Source organism: Elephantulus edwardii, unplaced genomic scaffold, assembly GCF_000299155.1.
Source record: "Elephantulus edwardii isolate Elephantulus edwardi_28Jun2011 unplaced genomic scaffold, EleEdw1.0 scaffold00193, whole genome shotgun sequence".
NCBI classification, from domain to species: Eukaryota; Metazoa; Chordata; class Mammalia; order Macroscelidea; family Macroscelididae; genus Elephantulus; species Elephantulus edwardii.
In genome coordinates, this window is record NW_006399943.1 from 4,758,367 (window position 1) to 4,776,459 (window position 18,093).

The 18,093-nt window shown below is 58.0% G+C and overlaps 1 protein-coding gene across 1 annotated transcript; it reads left to right on the plus strand.

Moving 5' to 3' along the window:
- The first annotated feature begins 3,501 nt into the window (after positions 1 to 3,501).
- On the plus strand, positions 3,502 to 15,591 carry SLC17A9 (solute carrier family 17 (vesicular nucleotide transporter), member 9). The gene is made up of 13 exons (XM_006896878.1): positions 3,502 to 3,560; positions 5,766 to 5,963; positions 6,233 to 6,372; positions 10,031 to 10,130; positions 10,740 to 10,870; positions 11,790 to 11,886; positions 12,278 to 12,374; positions 12,983 to 13,070; positions 14,469 to 14,503; positions 14,860 to 14,975; positions 15,116 to 15,171; positions 15,284 to 15,313; positions 15,428 to 15,591. Exons 1-13 carry the CDS (start codon positions 3,502 to 3,504, stop codon positions 15,589 to 15,591), a joined length of 1,311 nt encoding a protein of 436 aa, XP_006896940.1.
- The last annotated feature ends 2,502 nt before the right edge of the window (positions 15,592 to 18,093 follow it).

An 18,093-nucleotide genomic window follows, 5' to 3' on the forward strand; every position in this document is an offset into this window, starting at 1 on the left:
AGTGACTAGGGAGGATAGAAGGAGAATTGATGCCTTTGAGCTGTGGTGCTGGAGAAGAGTATTGAGGGTACCATGGACTGCTAGGAAAACAAAGATTCATCCTGGAAAGGGTTAAACTGGGTGGCTCCTTGGAGGTAAGGATTCTGAGGCTCCGTCTAACATACTTTGGACATGTTGTAATGAGGGACCAGTCCTTGGAGAGGGACATCATGCTTCGTAGGGTGGAGGGACAGTTCAGGAGGGGAAGGCCCTCTGAGGTGGATTGATTGAGTGACTGGGGTATTCAAGATGGGTATATCAGAGACAGTGCTATTGGCACAGGACAGAGTTTAGGTCGCTATGGGTCTCAAGAGACTCTACGGCACATAACAACAATGTGGCCTAGTGGTAAGAAACTGCACTGCAAGAAGGCATGTGGTTTAAGGCCACCAGCTGCTTTGCGGGAGAAGGGTGGGTGATCTCCCGAGCGATTAACCGATTAACCGTCTCTGAAAACCCGCTGGAGGGTCAGCTGTGGGTCAGTCCCACCCAATGGTGCTCAACAACAGTGCTGTTTATGCGATGTTAGTCTCTCAGAAGGAAGGGCAGGAGGAGACTGGCTCTGTGCCTTTGTTGTGGCTGTGTCCCTGCATCCTGTGATCTCTTCGCTGCAGGCTGTGACAGACTCAGCTCTCAGGAGCACCTCCCTTAAAGGAAGTGGCTCAGACCATTTGGAGCTTCTATCTCTACGACCTCTGCGTGATTTTAGGCTAAGTTTTAGTAACCTAAGTCGTAATATTCTTTTTCCTTTGGAATTTCTCACAGTAGGAAGCCTGCCATGATACTTCATGTCTGTCCCCCAGCTTTACTAACCCCCATTGTTTGCGAGGCCTTGCTAGGGACCATGTGGGTGTCCAGCCTAGGGAGAACTGTTTTTTTGTTTTGGTTTTTTTCCTAATAAAATTTATTTTAGAGTTTACAGAGACTTTGGATTTCCATTCATTCATTGCTGCACACTTTCCTCCATGCCTACCCCTTACTCTCAGTTCACTTTTCTCTTTAAAAAGCTAAAAAACAACTTTGTCATACATTCACACACACACACTCTCTCTCTCTCTCTCTCTTTCTCTCTCTCTCTCTCTCGCTCGCTCTGTCGCTCGCTCTCCCACCCCTCCACTATGCAGCCTTCATTCTGGACTCTTCGTCATGGGAGAGCCCCGTTTGAAGGACTTGAAGGATGAAGGGCGAGGCCTCTCAGTGGGCTTCTGCCCACACACCCCTAGTGAGGCGTCAAGCTGACACTGAGCAGGCCTTGTGGGTTGTGGATTACCCAAACGTCCTGTCTCTGGGACCTGAGAAAGGAAAGCCCCTCACCACTTGCCAGCAGAGTGCTGGAGGACAGCCCCGCCTGCATCTCAGCCCATGGAGGAGACCCCTCCTGTCGGGTGCGAGAGCCTCCTGTCAGCAGCAGCCCTTCCTTGCTCAGGATGCCAGCTCCGAATGGGCTGTCAGTGACGAGCGCTGCAGGGCCTGGTGTACTCAGGGCACAGGTCTGGACAGTAGCCTGGGGAGGAAAAGGCTGCAGGCAGACACCAGCCTGTGACCTGCAGGGCAAAGTTGGGGGTGTCTGTGTCGTGTGTGTGTGGCTGTGTGAAGGCGAGGCTTGTGCAACTGCAGTGTGAACATGGTGCTCTGGGGCTTGAACTCTCCACCCTCCTGTGTGTCTGCCTCTGGAGCCATTGTGTGATGACAGCTGTCCTGGAAGCAGGCAGTCTGCAGCTTTGGGAGGGAGACAGGAATGCGGGTGTCAGGACTGCTGTGCCTGCCATGCCTTGTCTTCAGGGTAAGGCACTGTATTTTGGATGGTGTGTCCAATCCCAGTACCAGAGAGGAAATGACCATGACCCTGAGCAGCTGCTGGCCAGGACATGCCCTCTTCCTGGCTACACCTGCATGTCTCCTCTGCAGACACCGGGCTTCCTATGGGTTGTACCTCAGTGTGGTAGAGCTTTGCCTAACTGGGGTTTGGAAACTGCAGGTGGGCCTTCTACTCTGCGGTCAGGGAGGCAAGGCCACTGACCGACATAGAGGACAGACTTCTCCCTGCTGGCCTTCATATACACTGCACATCATCCACCTCACACACCTGTGGACACTGTGGGCCACACAGCAGCCCAGTGGTCCTGTGACCAAGGGGCTTCCTAGCTCGGCATAGTTGGTCTTCACCTGCCCAAGGCCGTGGGACTGGCCTCCCCACACCATGGCCTCATCTCTCCCCCAGTCTTCAACCTGGGCAGCTGAGGCTCACGTTCTGACCCCTTCCCCCAGAACACATGTGCGTGGCTTGTTCCATCATCTTGTTCAAATGCCGTCCAACATCTTGGGGCACTCCTATCACCACTTAACCTCTTCACTTGCTCCGCACTCTCCTGTTCAGAGCATGGGGCTCCCTGTGTGAAGTACTGGCAGCACCCTGCTGGTGTGACATGTGCCCTGCTGCCTGCAGCTCAGCAGTGACACAGATGAGCCACCAGGACAGGTCATGGGTCTCGGGCCAGCGGTTGAGCTGTGGCTGTGTCGTTTGTATAGGCACTGCCCCTGGGCACCTCCCCCGCACTGGCAGCATTCAGGAGGCCTGCTGGCCTGAGCAGTGGACTCTGACCTGGTAGCCACCTTCAGTGCCCCAGGCTGTCTCAGAGTCCCCCTTAGGACGGGTGGGTGGACGTGGCAAGTCTTCATGTTGGGGTCCTGCCCTAGGATTCATTTGGTGTGCCCAGCCTTGTGTGGTGAGGCTTGCAGAACTATTTTCCAGATGAGTTCGAAGCCCTGTATAGCCTCTTCCCCCATCGCACAGGTGGGGCCCGGGGGCCCCTCTCCCCACCAGAGGCCCTAGGAATTGACTTCCCCTAGGAAAAACCAGGAGTGAGTTCTGACAGCTGGAGGGGAAGCAGGCGGCAGCCTCTTTTTCCAGCACAGGGGCGGGGGTTCTGGCCTTTGGGGAACCGGGCCAGGTGAGACTTGCCCCCTGAAGAAAGGAGAAGCAGAGGTTTGCGACTCCCTAGGACAGTGCGGACCTACCCGGTCCCAAGCCGCCTGGACTCACGGCCGCTCGCCCCTCCCCCAGGGCCAGCGGGCGCCAACCGCCAACTTTTGGGTCGGTTCTCGAGCTTCGCCCACCGCGCCCCCAGGCCCAGCTGCCACGCCGAGTTTCCGGGTGGGGGCTCAGGGTTAGGGTTAGGCTGGCCCCGGGGGTGGGCAGGGTTCCCGCTCTGCGGCCGCGGGAGGAAGCGCTGCGCCGGGAGCCCTGTGCGCCCGGGCCACTTCCTGGGTCCGGTGGGCGCAGGGGCCGGCCTGTCCACAGGGCGGGACTGGGTGGCGCGCCCCGCCCGCTGGGTGGCTGTCCGGGGGCGACACGTCCTGGGAGCGCCGGACGGAAGCGCCGGGACTGACACGTGGCCCTGGGCGGCGGCGCTGCCGCGTGGGCTCCTCTGGCCCAGCGTCCAGATCGTCCCGCCGCCGCCGATGCAGCCAGGACCGGACGAAGCCCGCAGGGACACGGCCCAGGACGGCCCGTGGTCCAGGTGGGCGGTGACAGGGGCGGCTGGCGAGCCAGTGGCTTGTCCTGGCAGCAGTGGGGACCTGGGGAGGCTGGTAGCAGGAGGGAGAAGGGGAGACCCCAGAAGCCACTGGCTCAGCCTCCTGGGGCACCCTCGACTGTAGACAGGGAGAAAGAGACTGCCCGAGCCCACCTCCCTTATGTGACCCCGCAGCCCTGGGCCTGCGGGTAGGGGACCCTGGAGGGTGGGCGTTCAGGGCTGCCAGAGAGAAAGCTAGGGGCAAGGTGCAGACGCGCCCCTTCATGTTCTGGAACTGACACCCCAAACTGTCTACATCTGCACATGGGTGTGGGTGCCACCAGCACTCCTCACCCAGGGGTCCCCTTTGGGAGTGATGTGCAAGACATGAACCCTGGGGCACCAGCCTGCTCTGCTCTCTTGCCTGTGCTCCCTTTGCACCTCCCAGAAGCCTCTTGGCCTTCTTAACCAGCGCCCTGTCCCCTGTCCAGGGTGGCTTGGGGACAGCAGCCCGGCTCAAACAAGCCTCCCCAGGAACTCCACCTGTGGCCCTTCAATGGGCTCGTGGGTGAGAGGGCCTGGTTGGGCTCCTCCAGAGGGGCCCTGACTCAGAATGGCACCACTCCACAGCTTCTGGCCTCTGGGCTTCGGCCTCAGCTCTCAGGGTGTCTGCTACCAGCTGAGGGCCCTGCTACCAGCTGGGGGCCCTGCTACCAGCTGGGGGCCCTGCTGTAGGCCTCTGCCCAACACTTTACCTGGCCACCTCTTTGGAAAGGGCTGCAGCTCAGACCTTGTTGAACAGTAACCATTGACAGTCCATCCACTGCAGGGCCACAGGGAGGCCAAGCCAGTGGGGAGGAAGAGGACTGCAGGCCAGAAAGCAAAGTGGTGACCTTGCAAAGCCCAGAGCTGGCATGTTCATTCTAAGCCCACAGCCACTTGCCAGACACCGTCAGAGGGATGTGGCTGTCCTGGGGCCTTCCGCTCACTTCTCCCCCAGATCCCTTTCACCCAGCAACTCACCTGAAACCCTGCCCACTCCCATCCCCCATTCACTCAACCTCTCACCCAGGCCTATCTGCTCACCTAGATGGATCCAGTTAGCCCCCATTCACTCAGTGAGTCTCCCTGGCTCCTGGCGAGCTGCCCAAGCCTCTGCAGAATGTTCTGAAGCCTGCTCTGAGGTTGAGCTTGATGGCCTGTCACTGTGGTGCTGTGGGGACAGTGCTCTGTGGTGTACAGCCTCGTTTACAGCATAGTCCACACTGAAGAGTGTCCGGGTGGACCTGCCAGCCTGCCTGTGGACTTGGCAGAGGAAGAAGCTCACTTCCAGGGGAAACTGGGTGGTCATTGTCCTGTGGCCTCTAGAGACCCCCTCTTGGGCTGGAAGTAGCCCCGTCTTCACACCTACCCCAGCCTGCTGGAGGGCCCCCTCAGCTGTTCCTCACAGATCCACCCATGACCAGGCCCTGGGGACTGCCCTACTGAGCCCGTGTCTGAACCTCAGGTGACACTACTCCTGAGATAATGCATGGGCCACGCTTCATTTAGACGCGTCTGGACTGGCATTTGGTAGGGCATTAGATACCTTGCTCCCGTGTCACTGTAGCCACCTTTTTTCAGTCAAGCGTTAAAGAGCAAACCTATGCAAACACCTGGGGACAGGAGGCTCTTGCTAGGGCCACCAGAACACCTCCTGAGTGTCTTTCACAGCAGACCTGCCAGGGCCACCGCAGGGGTTGGCTGCTTCCTTCAGAGTGGGCACTGGGCTGCTGGCTGACACCTTACTGTGGGCACTGGGGGGACCCAGGCAGGAGTAGGAGGGCAGAGACCCTGATTCCCAGTGGGCTGACAAGGAAGTAGCCACTAAGGATCAGGGAGGCCTGGAAACCTCTTCACATCCTGGCTCTTCAAGTGGCCTAGGCAGCTTCAGGCCCACAGCTGTCGTCTATGAAACCAACTCCAAGAACCTTCCCACCTGACAAGGCCTTTCAGCAGCTCCAGGCCGTGATTGACTGGCCAGAGGAACGGACAGCGTCTGCTGCTCAGTGATTGCACTGGGCATCGAGACTGCCCGGGGCTGAGCGCTTGCTGGGCTGCCTCTCCATAGCCAGGCTGTGCCCAAGTGACCAGAAAGGCACCAGCGTGCGCTGCCCTCTCCGTCAGGATAGGGAAGAGGGACTGGGCCTGACTGCCACCCTGTGCCCGCAGGCTCGAGTGCCAGGTGTGGACAAGGACACTGCTGCTGGGCACGTGTCTGCTATACTGTGCCCGTGTGAGCATGTCCGTGTGCGCTGCGTCCATGAGCCAGGACTTCGGCTGGAGCAAGACAGAGGCAGGCGTGGTGCTCAGCAGCTTCTTCTGGGGCTACTGCTTGACGCAGGTGGTGGGTGGCCACCTTGGAGACTGGTAACTATCCCCTACACATGGGGCCTTCAGCAGGGGGAGGTAGGCCAGCTGAGAGGGGCAGGTCGGTGGTGACTGAAGCTGCTAAGAGGCCCCACCTGGAGGAAGAAATGTGGGCAGGATCCCTGTGGGCAGGAGGAGGTGCACGGGTGCACAGCAGCCTCAGGAGACCCAGCATCCTGGCTGAGGCAGACGTGGTATGCACAGACAGGCCCCCCACTCCCACTGGCTCCCCGTTCCCTTCTCACCCCTCATGCCCTTGTCTCTCCCAGCATTGGAGGTGAGAAAGTCATCCTGCTGTCAGCCACCGCCTGGGGCCTCATCACAGCTGCCACCCCGCTGCTCGCCCACCTGGGCTCTGCCCACCTGGCTTCCATGACCTGCTCCCGAGTCCTCATGGGTCTGCTCCAAGGTGAGCTGATCGAGCGCGTGTGTAGGTATGTGTGCATGTGTGTGCCACGTGTGCATCTCATTCATGTTTATGTGTGCAAGCATGTATATGGATAGTAATGTGCAGGTGTGTGTGTACACGTATGTGCATGCGTGTACGTACAAGTGACAGGATGTGCTTGCATACAGAGCACGCATCTTTGTGTCTGCATGTGCACCTGGGTGTGTGTAGACAAGCACTCACATGCTCATATGAGTAGTTGGCCGTGTGTCCACATGCATGTGTGTGCATACAGCATGTGTGCCTACTCGGATATGCTTGTGTCTCCCTGCGTGTATGTGCATGTGTGCACATGAGAGCGTGTGGGTGTCAGCACTCCTGGCCATACTTGCACATACGTACATGGATGTGTGTGTTCACACATGTACACACGTGCGCACACACGTGTGCGGGTGTCTGTGCATTCTTGGGCACTCTCACACTCGTGTACATGGATGTGTGTTCACACATGTACACACGTGCGCACACACGTGTGCGGGTGTCTGTGCATTCTTGGGCACTCTCACACTCGTGTACATGGATGTGTGTTCACACATGTACACACATGCACACGTGTGTGAGTGTCTGTGCACTCTTGGCCACACTCAGGAGAGGCACAGTCAGGATCAGTGAGGCTCATCTGGTGACACTTTGCCAGCTCTGACCTCTGTCATCAGCGAGGCCCCTGAGTGACACTGTCCAGCCAGAGGGATCTGCTTCAGTCCCTGATTTTCCTGTATTTGTGTAGGGCACCATCTGTGAGGATTTGCTTCTCTGCGGGGGATTCCTTTCGGGGACTCCTGGCTCCATCTGCTGGTGGCTCCAGGCAGCCACTCTGCTCACCTACAGCCCTCATCCTTCCCAAGTCCAGCAGTCTGGAGGGTCCTCTGAGACAGCCTTTCACACACTTCTCATCACCCCAGCCTCCCTACCTCAGACCTCTCTGAAGCAGAGGGGTTTCCTTTCCCTTCCCAGAGAGAGGCCACTGTTGTGGTCCAGGGTCCAGAAACAGATGCCAGGACCTCTGGGACCTGAGGAGATACATGGCCAGCCTTGAGACAATAGCACTGACACGGTGCGTGGGTTTTGGCCCTTGTCCATCCCTGTCCCGGCACCCCACAGTCAAAGAGTAATAGTGCTGCCTCTTCAGATCACCCTCGAGCACAGTGCTGGTCCACGGAGGCCATGGAGGGTCAGGATGGCTTCACTGAATGACGGAGTGGCCAGTCATGAGAGGAGGAGGAGAGTGGCTTTCAGCTGGGCCTCCTTGGGGTGGCATAGACGAGCAGAAGACATGGTGGCCTTGGGTCACACGAGGCATGGTCAGCACTCAGTACTGCCTGCTTTGGGGATCTGGCCTGGTGGGCTGTCTTTGTGAGTGACCAGGCCCAGGAAGGCCTCCGGTGATGATTCTGGCTCTCACTGATCATGCCTTGCCCGGGGGGCTCCAGGAGACCCAAGAAAGCAGTGCCACAGTCACACTGCTCTCAAGGTGAAGACACAAGCCGTTGTGAGCCGACCTCCCTGTGACAGGGCTTCAGCTCAGCTGTTTCTCCACATCCTGGGGGTGAACAGGTTCACTGTGGAGCTGGTGCCTTCTGCAGCCCAGACCCTGGCCACTATCACAGCCCATTGAGCTGGGGACAGATTTCTCAAACAGCAGCTGGTCGACAAGCATCACTCAGAGGGCATGGGCATGGGCAGGGCCTGGCCTCCAGGGAAGGCCAGGCGCCTCTGAGTCTGCCCGTAGGTTTGGCCTCTCTCCTGAAAGGTGGAAGCTTATCCCTTGCCTGTTCTGGGACAGGCACAGCAGAATGGGGCAGTGTCCGTTGTGCTTGTCACTTGACTTTGTGGCATCTACAGATGCCCTGCCCTGTGGTGACCTTGCAGAGTCAGTTGGTCTGACTCTAGGAATGGACTCTGGTGCTTCCAGGCCAGTTCTGCCGTGTGACTCTGCAAGGTTTCGACTTTGCGCATGTGTGAGGGTGTGAGCACATATGAAAAATGTGAGTATACATATGTATGGCAGACGCAGCTGGGTGGGAGTGTGTGTACCTGGGTTTGTAGCGTGTGCACAGCTGCATGTGAGCGTGAGCACCCCCAACCAACTCAGAGTGAATGTCTGCAGTGTGCACGCTGTGGACTGGTGTGTCGCACACGCGTATGGGAAAGCACGGAGCGGAAGGCACTCTGCCTCTGGACTGAGAGATGTGACACAGGACGGACACCTTTACTGTTCATTAGAAAAGACTGGATGTGATTGTGGAAAGCAGGAACAAACAAGACCAGAAATGAGCCAGTGAGATGGCCCAGTCGTTCTGTCTCGAGCCTACGTCAGCATTTGCAGTCTCCACTCCCACCTGGTCCCCACCACTGGTCCCCTTCAGGTCGTCATCTGTGGGCAGTATGGATGCTGTCCTTCCATTGACCACTCGTGAGCATTCCCTGCTGCAGGCTGTCCAAGCGCCTCCTTGCCCTGAGGAACAAGGCTCATCTCCATTTCACCCTCAAGCCTGGGAAACCAGGTATCAGGCTCCAGGCTGCAGCCTGAAGACAGACCTGGCCCTAGCGACAAACGGTCTGTGTAGAGACATCCATGGGCTAAGCCGCGGGGCTCTGGTGACCCAGCAGATGGGTTTGAATCCACTAGCTGCCCCACAGGAGGAGGACGGGCAAGCTCCTCCCACGGGACTTAGTCTCTGAAAAACCACCCAAGGGTCAGGCATGAGTCAGTTGTGATTTGACAGCACAGACCAAACCTTGAATGCGGCACCTGAGCACTGCCCACTGCTGTAATGACATGTAATAGTCACCCTGGGAGGGACTGTGTCACCAAGGCCCTCTGGGCGATACTGCAGGACTCCAGGCTGCTCACCAGCCCCCTCCAGACTGGGAGCCCTCTAAAATGGAGGGGATGGGGCTGTGGGGCTCACACTTTTTGAAGTTGCTAGAGAAGCTTTCAGCCAAGTGATTTCCCAGGAGGAGCTCATACCTGAAACAGGTAGAGACAGAGCTGCCATGTGGGTAGGGGTATGTATCTGTGTGCGTGCGTGTGCCCGTGTGAGCACGTGTGTGCATGCACAGCAGAGAGCCTGGTGCAATAGTAGTTTGTACACGTGTGTGTGAATGTGTCAGTGCAAGAACTCACAAGGCACCTGCAGCAGGCTTGGTGACAAAAGTGTGTGTGTGTGTGTGTGTGTGTGTGTGTGTGCACATGGAATATGCATGTGCCTGTGCGTGTGCTGTCAGCACACAGACCCATGGGGCACAGCTGGTGGGTGTGATGGGGAGGACTCTGGGCATGTGTAGCTTCTGTGTGCATCTGTGCTGGAGGCATGTGTATGTACATGCACACCTGTGTGCACATCAGCTCAGGTACCCTGTGGAGCACAGCGGGATGCAGGTGTGATGGTGCTAGGCGTGTGTGTACGTTTGTGTGCACATCCACACGGGCATTCATCTGCACGAAGGCCCACGCCATGGGTGTGAGGTGTCAGCTTGAAGCCCGAAGCTCTCACAACACCTTGATCCCTGCAGACCTGAATGGTCACCTGAGTGGTCGCCTCCCTGCCTCATCGTTGAGTGGGACTCATGAGCTGGACCTTCTCCCTGGACCGTGCCCTCTGTGCTTGCTTTCCAGGCGTCTACTTCCCAGCCCTGACCAGCCTGCTATCTCAGAAGGTCCGGGACAGCGAGCGGGCCTTCACCTACAGCACCGTGGGCACCGGCTCCCAGGTCGGGTGAGTCAGCTTCCTAGTGGGGCAGGCCAGGAGAGAAGTAGCCTCTCAGATCCTGCCCCAGCCTGTTCTCACCCTGATGGCAGCGATGCCTTGGTGACCCAGGGCCTGTGACCTAAGACCGGAGAGCAGCCCTTCACTCCACCCTCCAATCTGCTGGTGGGCACTGGCCAGTCCTCTGGGGGTCTGAAAGCTGAGAGCTTTCAGTGTCAGGGACCTGTCCACCTGCTCTCCAACCCCCTACCCCCTCAGACAGCTCCAGGCCTCTGCGACCCTGGTGTCCTGGCTGTCTGGATCTGCGAGCCTGTCTTGGGGACTCATGAGGTGGGGCGGGGCGGGGTGTGTGGCCAGACAGCCCAGCCAGGCAGGTGAGCACGTTTAGCCAGTCACAAGGCAGAGCACCGATTAGGTTAGTGGTGAATTCCAGGTGAGGAGCAGGGATGTGACCAGGGCCACTGGGGCCCAAATGTGGCCCTGCACAGAGCCCCGCCCCACCAGAGCTGCACCCAGGAGTCATTCACTGGCCTTGGCCACAGGTGGGACACAGGATCCAGGGCACCCCTCTCCTGACACAGCTATGGCCAAGCTCATGACCTCAGCTTGTCCTTCCAGAACGATGGTGACCGGAGGCGTGGGCTCCCTGCTCCTGGACTGGTATGGCTGGCCGAGTGTCTTCTACTTCTCTGGAGGACTGACCCTGCTCTGGGTGTGCTACGTGTACAGCTACCTCCTGAGCAAAGGCGGTAATGCCAGTGAAGCAGGCGGGCGAGGGGCCGCTGGGCATCCTCCAAGTCAGCCCTTGGGGCTGCCTGCTCCACACCCACCCAGACAGAACTCTCTAGACCAGCTCAGCCATTGTTACCACTGTCAAGTCCACCTCTAGCTCGGGGAACCCTGTGAAGAGCAGAGCAAGCCCAGCCCCCCAGCCCCGCCTACCTTAGGGCTCTGGCCGGGAGGGTCTGTGTGTCTGGCTCTGCTTGGCCTCTCTGGCTAGCCTGTATTTGCCTGGAAGCCCCTCCCAGACCTACTCCACATCCTAATGGCGCCAGCCTGCGCTGACGGGGTGGGCCTGGGCATGCAGTGCCACACACAGGGCGAGTTCTGAGCCGCCATTGCCCTGGACTGTCCAAGCCAAGCCCACTGCCGCAGAGCCCACTGTGGCTCCTGGCAACCCTTCATCGGGGTTCTGAGTCTGCAAATCCCTGTGGAAGGTGGTCCGTCCCTTCCTCAGAGCTGCGTGTGGGTTCAAATCCCGGACCTTTTGCTTAGTGTTCTGACCTGCTGCACATTATATCACCAGAGTACCGTCAGACTAGAACTTTGAAAAAGATGCCCTTGTGCCAACTCGGCCCTTGTCCCGGTCACCCTGCTCCATGTAGAGTGTTCCCTTTGACAATAAGACCCTCTTGTGTGTGGGTGAAGTACAGTTGGGGGGTCTGCTAGAGGGGACTGAGGCCAGACCCGCCAGCTCCACGAAGGGTCAAGACCTCGAGCTGGGACTCGCTTCTGGGAGGGGACTCTACTCGCCCCAGTTGTGGCTGAGATCTGAGGAAGGGGCCCAGGGGACCTGCAGGAGTGTGAGGTGGGGCTGGGCAATGCTGACCCTGTAGGTTACCCTGTCTGGGTCTGCTGGAGTGGACTTTGACAGGACTGGCTCCTCAGATCTGCTGATGGCCCTGGGCACACTGGCCCGAAGCCCACCCGTGGCCAGACACACCAAAGTCCCCTGGAGACAGCTCTTCCGGAAGCCGGCTGTCTGGTGAGTGATCCTGCTGCAGGGTAGGGACGGCCAGGGGGTTTGGCCTAGTCCCGGGGGTCAGGGGGACAAGAAACTGGCTGATCCACCTCCCCAGCCCTGAGCTGCTCCCTTTTCCAGGGTGGTTGTAGGAGTTGCTACAACTGTGCTGCCCCCAGGGCGTGGGTGGGGGTGGCATGGTACATGCTGTGGTTAAGCTTTGGCCCTGGGCCCCGTCCTCTCTGAGATGGACACTGAGCCCCCTCCTGTCCATGGCGAGTGCCGTGGCGAGTCTCCTGTCCTTGGTGAACACCATGATTCCGAGTCCCCCATCCATGGCAGGAGCTGTGGCCCGAGTCCCCCGTCTGTGGCGGGTGCTGTGGCCCTGAGCCCCTGAGCCCTCTTCCTGCCCCAGGGCAGCTGTTTTCTCCCAGCTCTCCTCGGCCTGCGCTTTCTTCACCCTGCTGTCCTGGTTACCCACCTTCTTCAGGGAGACCTTCCCCAGCTCCAAGGTGGGTCGGCTTGGCCCTCTGCCATGCACAGCTGGACATGGCTTGAGCCAAGGGGCTGGGGCATTCCACCCAAGTGCAGAGGGGGCCTGTGGTGGCCAGGATGTGCATGGCTTGTGGCTAGAAGGGTCCCATCCCACACAGGTGTGGGACTCTCACCTCTGTGGTGCTCCTCTGGCTTTGCTGAGAGACTGGGCTGCATCACGTAGCATGGCCCCCTGAGCAGGGGCTTCGAGTCATGAGAGGTCCCACCCTTGAGGTCTTGACAAGGGACTAGGCAGGAGCTCTGGGGAAGGAGAGGGGCCCTCCTGGTTTTGGGTGGTCAGGACTCCTAGGGGAGGGCCACTTCCTGTTGCAGTGCTGGGACCCTGAGGTGGAGGGATGATGAGGGAGGCGGGCCACAGGGAGACAGCAGTTCTGAGACTCAGGTGGTGGGGTGGTCTCCCCAGACCAGCGGACATGAGTGGCAGTGGTCATGGGTGTGGGCAGCCATGGATGGGCGTGGGTTGTCGTGGTGGTGATGGACATGGGGAAGTGGGCTTGGGTGGTGGTGGGTGTGGAATCTCCCAGAAGGCTGAATCAGTCTGACCCTCTGAGCCGTCTCCCCACAGGGCTGGATCTTCAATGTGGTGCCGTGGCTGGTGGCAATCCCCGCCAGTCTGTTCAGTGGCTTTCTCTCGGATCACCTCATCAGCCATGGTGAGCCCCTGGGCAGGGTGGGAGGGAGGTGCTGTAATCTGGAGCAGACCAGTGAGGCGAGGTTTTGACAAGCCCTTGGTCACTCACTTTTGGGGCCCAGGGAGGCATCTTTCCAGAGGACACAACTGAAGGGTTAGGAAGAGGCCTTTGCCTTGGGGGCTCTGCTTGGACAGAGTAGGTTCCTATCTTTTAGATCCTGGGCCTCCGGCGTGGATGCAACAGGGAATGGAGCTCACGAAGAGCCTGGCCTCAGTCCTCCTCCTGCTGCTGCCCCAGCCTCTCTTTACCCATTTATTAAAGGACAGGGAGTGATCACTCACCCTCTCCTGGAGGCCCTTGGGGCCAGCACTTAGGGTGCCCATGCTGCCAGTGAGCCTAGGGACACCCTGGTCTCCAAGTTTGACCACCCAAGCTGAGGTCTAGCCATTTCCTGCAGGAACTGTGTCCTCTCAACTCCGCTGGTACAGATGTCCATGTGCACTCACACCCACTCCCAGCCAGTGCCTTCTAACCAAAGTGACCAGCACTCACGGTGCAGAACCAGGCTAGCATCACAGTGACTGCTGAGTGTCCACTCTAGCCATCTTCCATGTCTGCCGTGCAGTCATAGCCCAGGGATCTTATAGAGTGTGGCGTGATGCACCCTCACACACAGTGTACACACATGTATGCACAGGTATGCAGCCTAGACACACCTCACACATATGCACACACATCTGTGCTGCACACAGGTGCACATGCACGACACACAACACTGATACACACTGATGTGTGTACACACAGGCGCACATACATGACACACAGCACTGACACGTACACATGCACGTGTTCACATACAGGCGCACATGCATGACACAGACCACTGATACATAGACACCCACGCGTGCACACTCAGGTGTGCACACACGGCGCACAACACTTATACACATGTATACATGTGTGCACATACATGACACACAACACTGATGTATGCACACATGGACAACATGCTGCATGGGTGTACCTCCCATGTACACACATGTGCATGTGGCACCAACACGCTCCTCACATACACATGTACACAGTGGTTTGCTATGCTGCATATACTTACAAATCACACTGCCTCATAGATGCACACACCGCACCTATACATCCACACCACTGCACCCTCCACACGCACACATGTACACACCCGTATGGCATGTATCACACAGATACTAACACGCAGTGTGTGGCCACACACATACACGGGTTCATACATGTGTGCACATCACACATATGTTCAAGCTTGCGTGCATATTCACAGTGTCACAAGACACCCCATCCTGGGCACAAAGGTCCTGCCATCCCCACCCCTGGCTCTGGAATAAGCTCAGCTGGGTGTGCTCCCTCCCTGCAGCTGTCCTCCGCCCTCCCCAGGTTACAGGACCATCGTGGTGCGGAAGTTCATGCAGGTAGGGAGCTGGCTGCTTCTCTACCCAAAACCTGTACCCCTAAGTCACCCAGCTTCTGGGACCAAAGACACAGCCGGGACCCAGCAGTTGCTTCCACATGGCATTGGGAGGGTGCTGCTGGTCACCTCACTAGTGTGAGTTGTCAGGTGGGGCCCAGGAGCCCCACATATATGTGCATGTGACAAAGACACACATGGTACAGAAAAGTCCCCAGGCCTTAGATCGCCCCTAGGAGCCAGGACAAGGGCAGCTCACTCAGTGGTCAGATCCCTAGACGCCCTTGTTCAGGAGCCTGGGGTGCCACAGGACAGGGCAGCTGAAAGCTGTCAGCCTGTCCCCACCTTTCTCTCGCACAGACCATGGGCCTCGGCCTGTCCAGCCTGTTTGCCCTGTGTCTGGGTCATACGTCCAGCTTCTGTAAGTCCATGGTCTTTGCGTCGGTCTCCATCGGGCTCCAGACCTTCAACCACAGGTGAGTCTGTCTCCTGTCCTCATAACTGCAAGGCTGGAGGGGTGTCTCAGGTAGCCCTGGCCCACAGGCAGCCTTCTCCCCAATGGACAGCCCTCAGGGGGCGCTGACCTGCAGCCACCCACTGCTCTGCTTCCTCCCAGCGGTATCTCTGTCTACATCCAGGACCTGGCCCCATCCTGCGCTGGCTTTCTATTTGGTGAGAACACCCAGCCTCTCAGCCCCAGCTGGACACCCTGAAAGTGATTGGAGGGTCCTAGAGGCCTTCTCTCACTGACCAGTCCCTGTTCTCCCCTCTGACCTCTTCACAGGTGTGGCCAACACAGCTGGCGCCCTGGCAGGTAGGGTGCCTCCACTCCGCTCCGTTCTGCCACCTCTCTAGGGTGCCCTAGGTGGCCTGGGGCTGGAGGCTCTGTGCCTGAGTCTCCTGCTCACTTGGCCCTCTCTTGGTGCAGGTGTAGTGGGCGTGTACCTGGGTGGTTACGTGATCGAGACCACAGGCTCCTGGAACTCCCTCTTCAACCTGGTGGCTGTCATCAGCAACATGGGACTGTGCACCTTTCTGGTGTTGGGAAAGGCCCAGCGTGTGGATGTGGGCCCTGCCCATGAGAACCTGTAATCCTACCTACTGCTGAACAGAGCCCAGACAAAGGCGGGGGCAGAGGGGTGCAGGGGGCAAGGGAGCACAGGGCCCAGCTCCCCAGGTCAGGACAGGCAGAGATAATCTCTACCAATTTTTATTCTGAGCCTCAGTTTCCCCACCTGCATGCAGCAGGGCAGCCTGCTCTTGCATAGAGTTGGGGTGACTATCAGGGATTCGGGGTGCAGTCACTCTGCTGGCAGCAGTTCATGCAGACATGGCCTGTTCCAGAGAGACCTCATGAGGGTCCCAGTGCTGCCATAAGACCTGGGCCAAGCGAGCTGCCCCCCTGCCGTTCTCATTTCTCAGGAGGGAGAGTTCCCCCCCTTGGCACTGACCCCCTCCTTCTCCGGGTAGCCATCCTGTGAACTATGGGTGTTGGGTAGCATCCCTGAACCTCTGTCCACTCAATGCCAGTAGCTCCTCCCTGTCCAGATGTCTCCAGATCCTGTGTCCCCTTAGGCCGCAGCTGAGCCCCGCAGCCCTAGACAGACCTCCTAGAATCAGCACTTTATCCTCTGTGGACTGTGGACGGGGCCCTGCATGCCTCTGCCCCTGTCCCGCCTCTGTACCCTCAGGAGCTGCCATGCCATGAGGGGACTCAGAGGGATCTTTGAGATGAGTGTGCAAAGTGCAGACAGATCCCAAAGCCGTATTGAAATGATGGCTATTAAAAGACTTAAGTGAAGGCCTTTCGAACCATCTGTGCTTATTCCCTGCAGTCAGTGTAACATGAGGGTGGGCACCCCTCCCCATGGGAGCCCTAGGGCCGCTGGTGCCCCACATCACTGGGGCCCTCTGAGCTAAAACAACAGCCCAAGCAGAGTGTGGTGCGCATGCTCAGAACAGAGGCGGTGCGGAGTAGAGGCTGGACTTAGCAAATGGGGTCTGCAGGGGCCCCACCCAGCTTTATTGGGGGGGCGTGTATGGGTGTGTGTGTTGGGTGTGTGTTTGGGGGGGTGTTGCGTGGGGGTGCGGAGGCGTCTGGGATGCTGCTGTCCTGTCCTAATGAGTCTGTGGGGCGTGAGCAGTGCCTGCGGCTTAGGGGAGAGTGAAGGAGCACGCGGTCTGCCCCCAGATGGTGGGAAGGTTCAGGCCCCTTTTCCGGTTGAGCAGGCAGCTGCTCCCTCCAAGTATCCTCACATCCACCAGCTGGATGACCTGCCCAGAGGGGCTCCACAGAGGGGCTGAGAGCTGGGGGATGGGGGCTGCCTCCTCTCTCCATCTATCTCTCTCCTGAGTCTTTCCCCCTCTCCCCTGTCTCTTCTCTCTCTTCCATCTCTGTTTTTCTCTCTCCTTTCTCTCCTCCTCTCTCCCTCTCTGTCTCTCGCTCTCCCCCCTTCCCTCCCTCTCCCCTCCCATCTCCATCACTCTTTCTCCCCTCCCCCTCCCTCTCTGTCTCTTTCTCCCTCTACCCCTCCCTCTTCCCCTGCCCCTCCCTCTCCCTATCCTCCTCCCCATCTCCATCTCTCTCTTCCCCCCACGTCTGTTTCTCTCTTCCCCTCCCCTCTTTCTCCTTTTCTCCCCTCTCTCTCCCCTCTCCCCTTCCCCTCTCTCTCCCTCCCTTTCTTTCCTCCCCTTCTTTCTCTTCCTCTCCCCTCCCTCTCTCTCCTTTTCCTCTCTCTCCCTTTCTCCCCTCTCCTCTCTCCCCTCCTTCTCTCTCTCTTCTCCCTCTCTCTGCCCTCTCTCTCTCCATCTCTCTTTCCTGCCCCCTCTCTCTTCCATCCCTCTCTCTCTCTCCTCCCTCTCCCCCTCTCCCTTCCCCCCCTCCCCCCTCCTCTCTCTCTCACACACAAGCTGACTCCCACTCTTCTTTCCTGCACGTGCTCAGTTGCAGCTCTGGGCCTGATGGCTCTGGAAGCTGACTCAGCACCCTCACCTCTTGCTGTCATTTTACTGCCCTAAACTAGTAGTGTGGTGTGTCTGTGATGGGGTGTGTGAGAGTGTCTGTGCTAGTGTGCATTTGAATGTCAGTGTGTTTATGTGTGTGTGACCATGTGTGAGGAATGGTGTGGGTATAGGAATAGAAAGGTGAGTGTGTGGTTTTGTGTATGTGTGTCTATGTATGTATGTGAATACGTGAATATGTATATCAGTGTGTGAGAAAGTGTGTATATGGATGAATGTGCGTGTGTGACTGTGTATATAAATGTGTGTGTTTATAAAAAGGTAGGTGTAAAAAAAAAGGTAGCTGTGTGCACACCTGTGTATGTGCATGTGTTGCATTGTGTGTGATTGTGCACACCTGTATAAATGTGTGCATGGACGTGTGTGTATCTGCATGTGTATGTACCAGTGTGTATAGATGTTTGTGACTGAGCATGCCTGTGCATGTGTGAGTGTCGTGTGTATGAATGTGTGTGTGTATCTGCACATGCATGTACCAGTGTGTGTGTTTGTACAGCTGTGTTACTGGGACTTGGCATGTGTGTGCATGTGTGAGTATTGTATGTGTGTGTACACGCTCGTGTGTATCTGCAC

Bases quoted from the DNA above. Each gene is read 5' to 3' on its own strand.
- SLC17A9 (XM_006896878.1), top strand. From the start codon at position 3,502: ATGCAGCCAGGACCGGACGAAGCCCGCAGGGACACGGCCCAGGACGGC. The intron at 5,964-6,232 runs GTAACTATCCCC...TGTCTCTCCCAG, and splicing joins GGTGGCCACCTTGGAGACTG to CATTGGAGGTGAGAAAGTCA. The intron at 6,373-10,030 runs GTGAGCTGATCG...CTTGCTTTCCAG, and splicing joins CCTCATGGGTCTGCTCCAAG to GCGTCTACTTCCCAGCCCTG.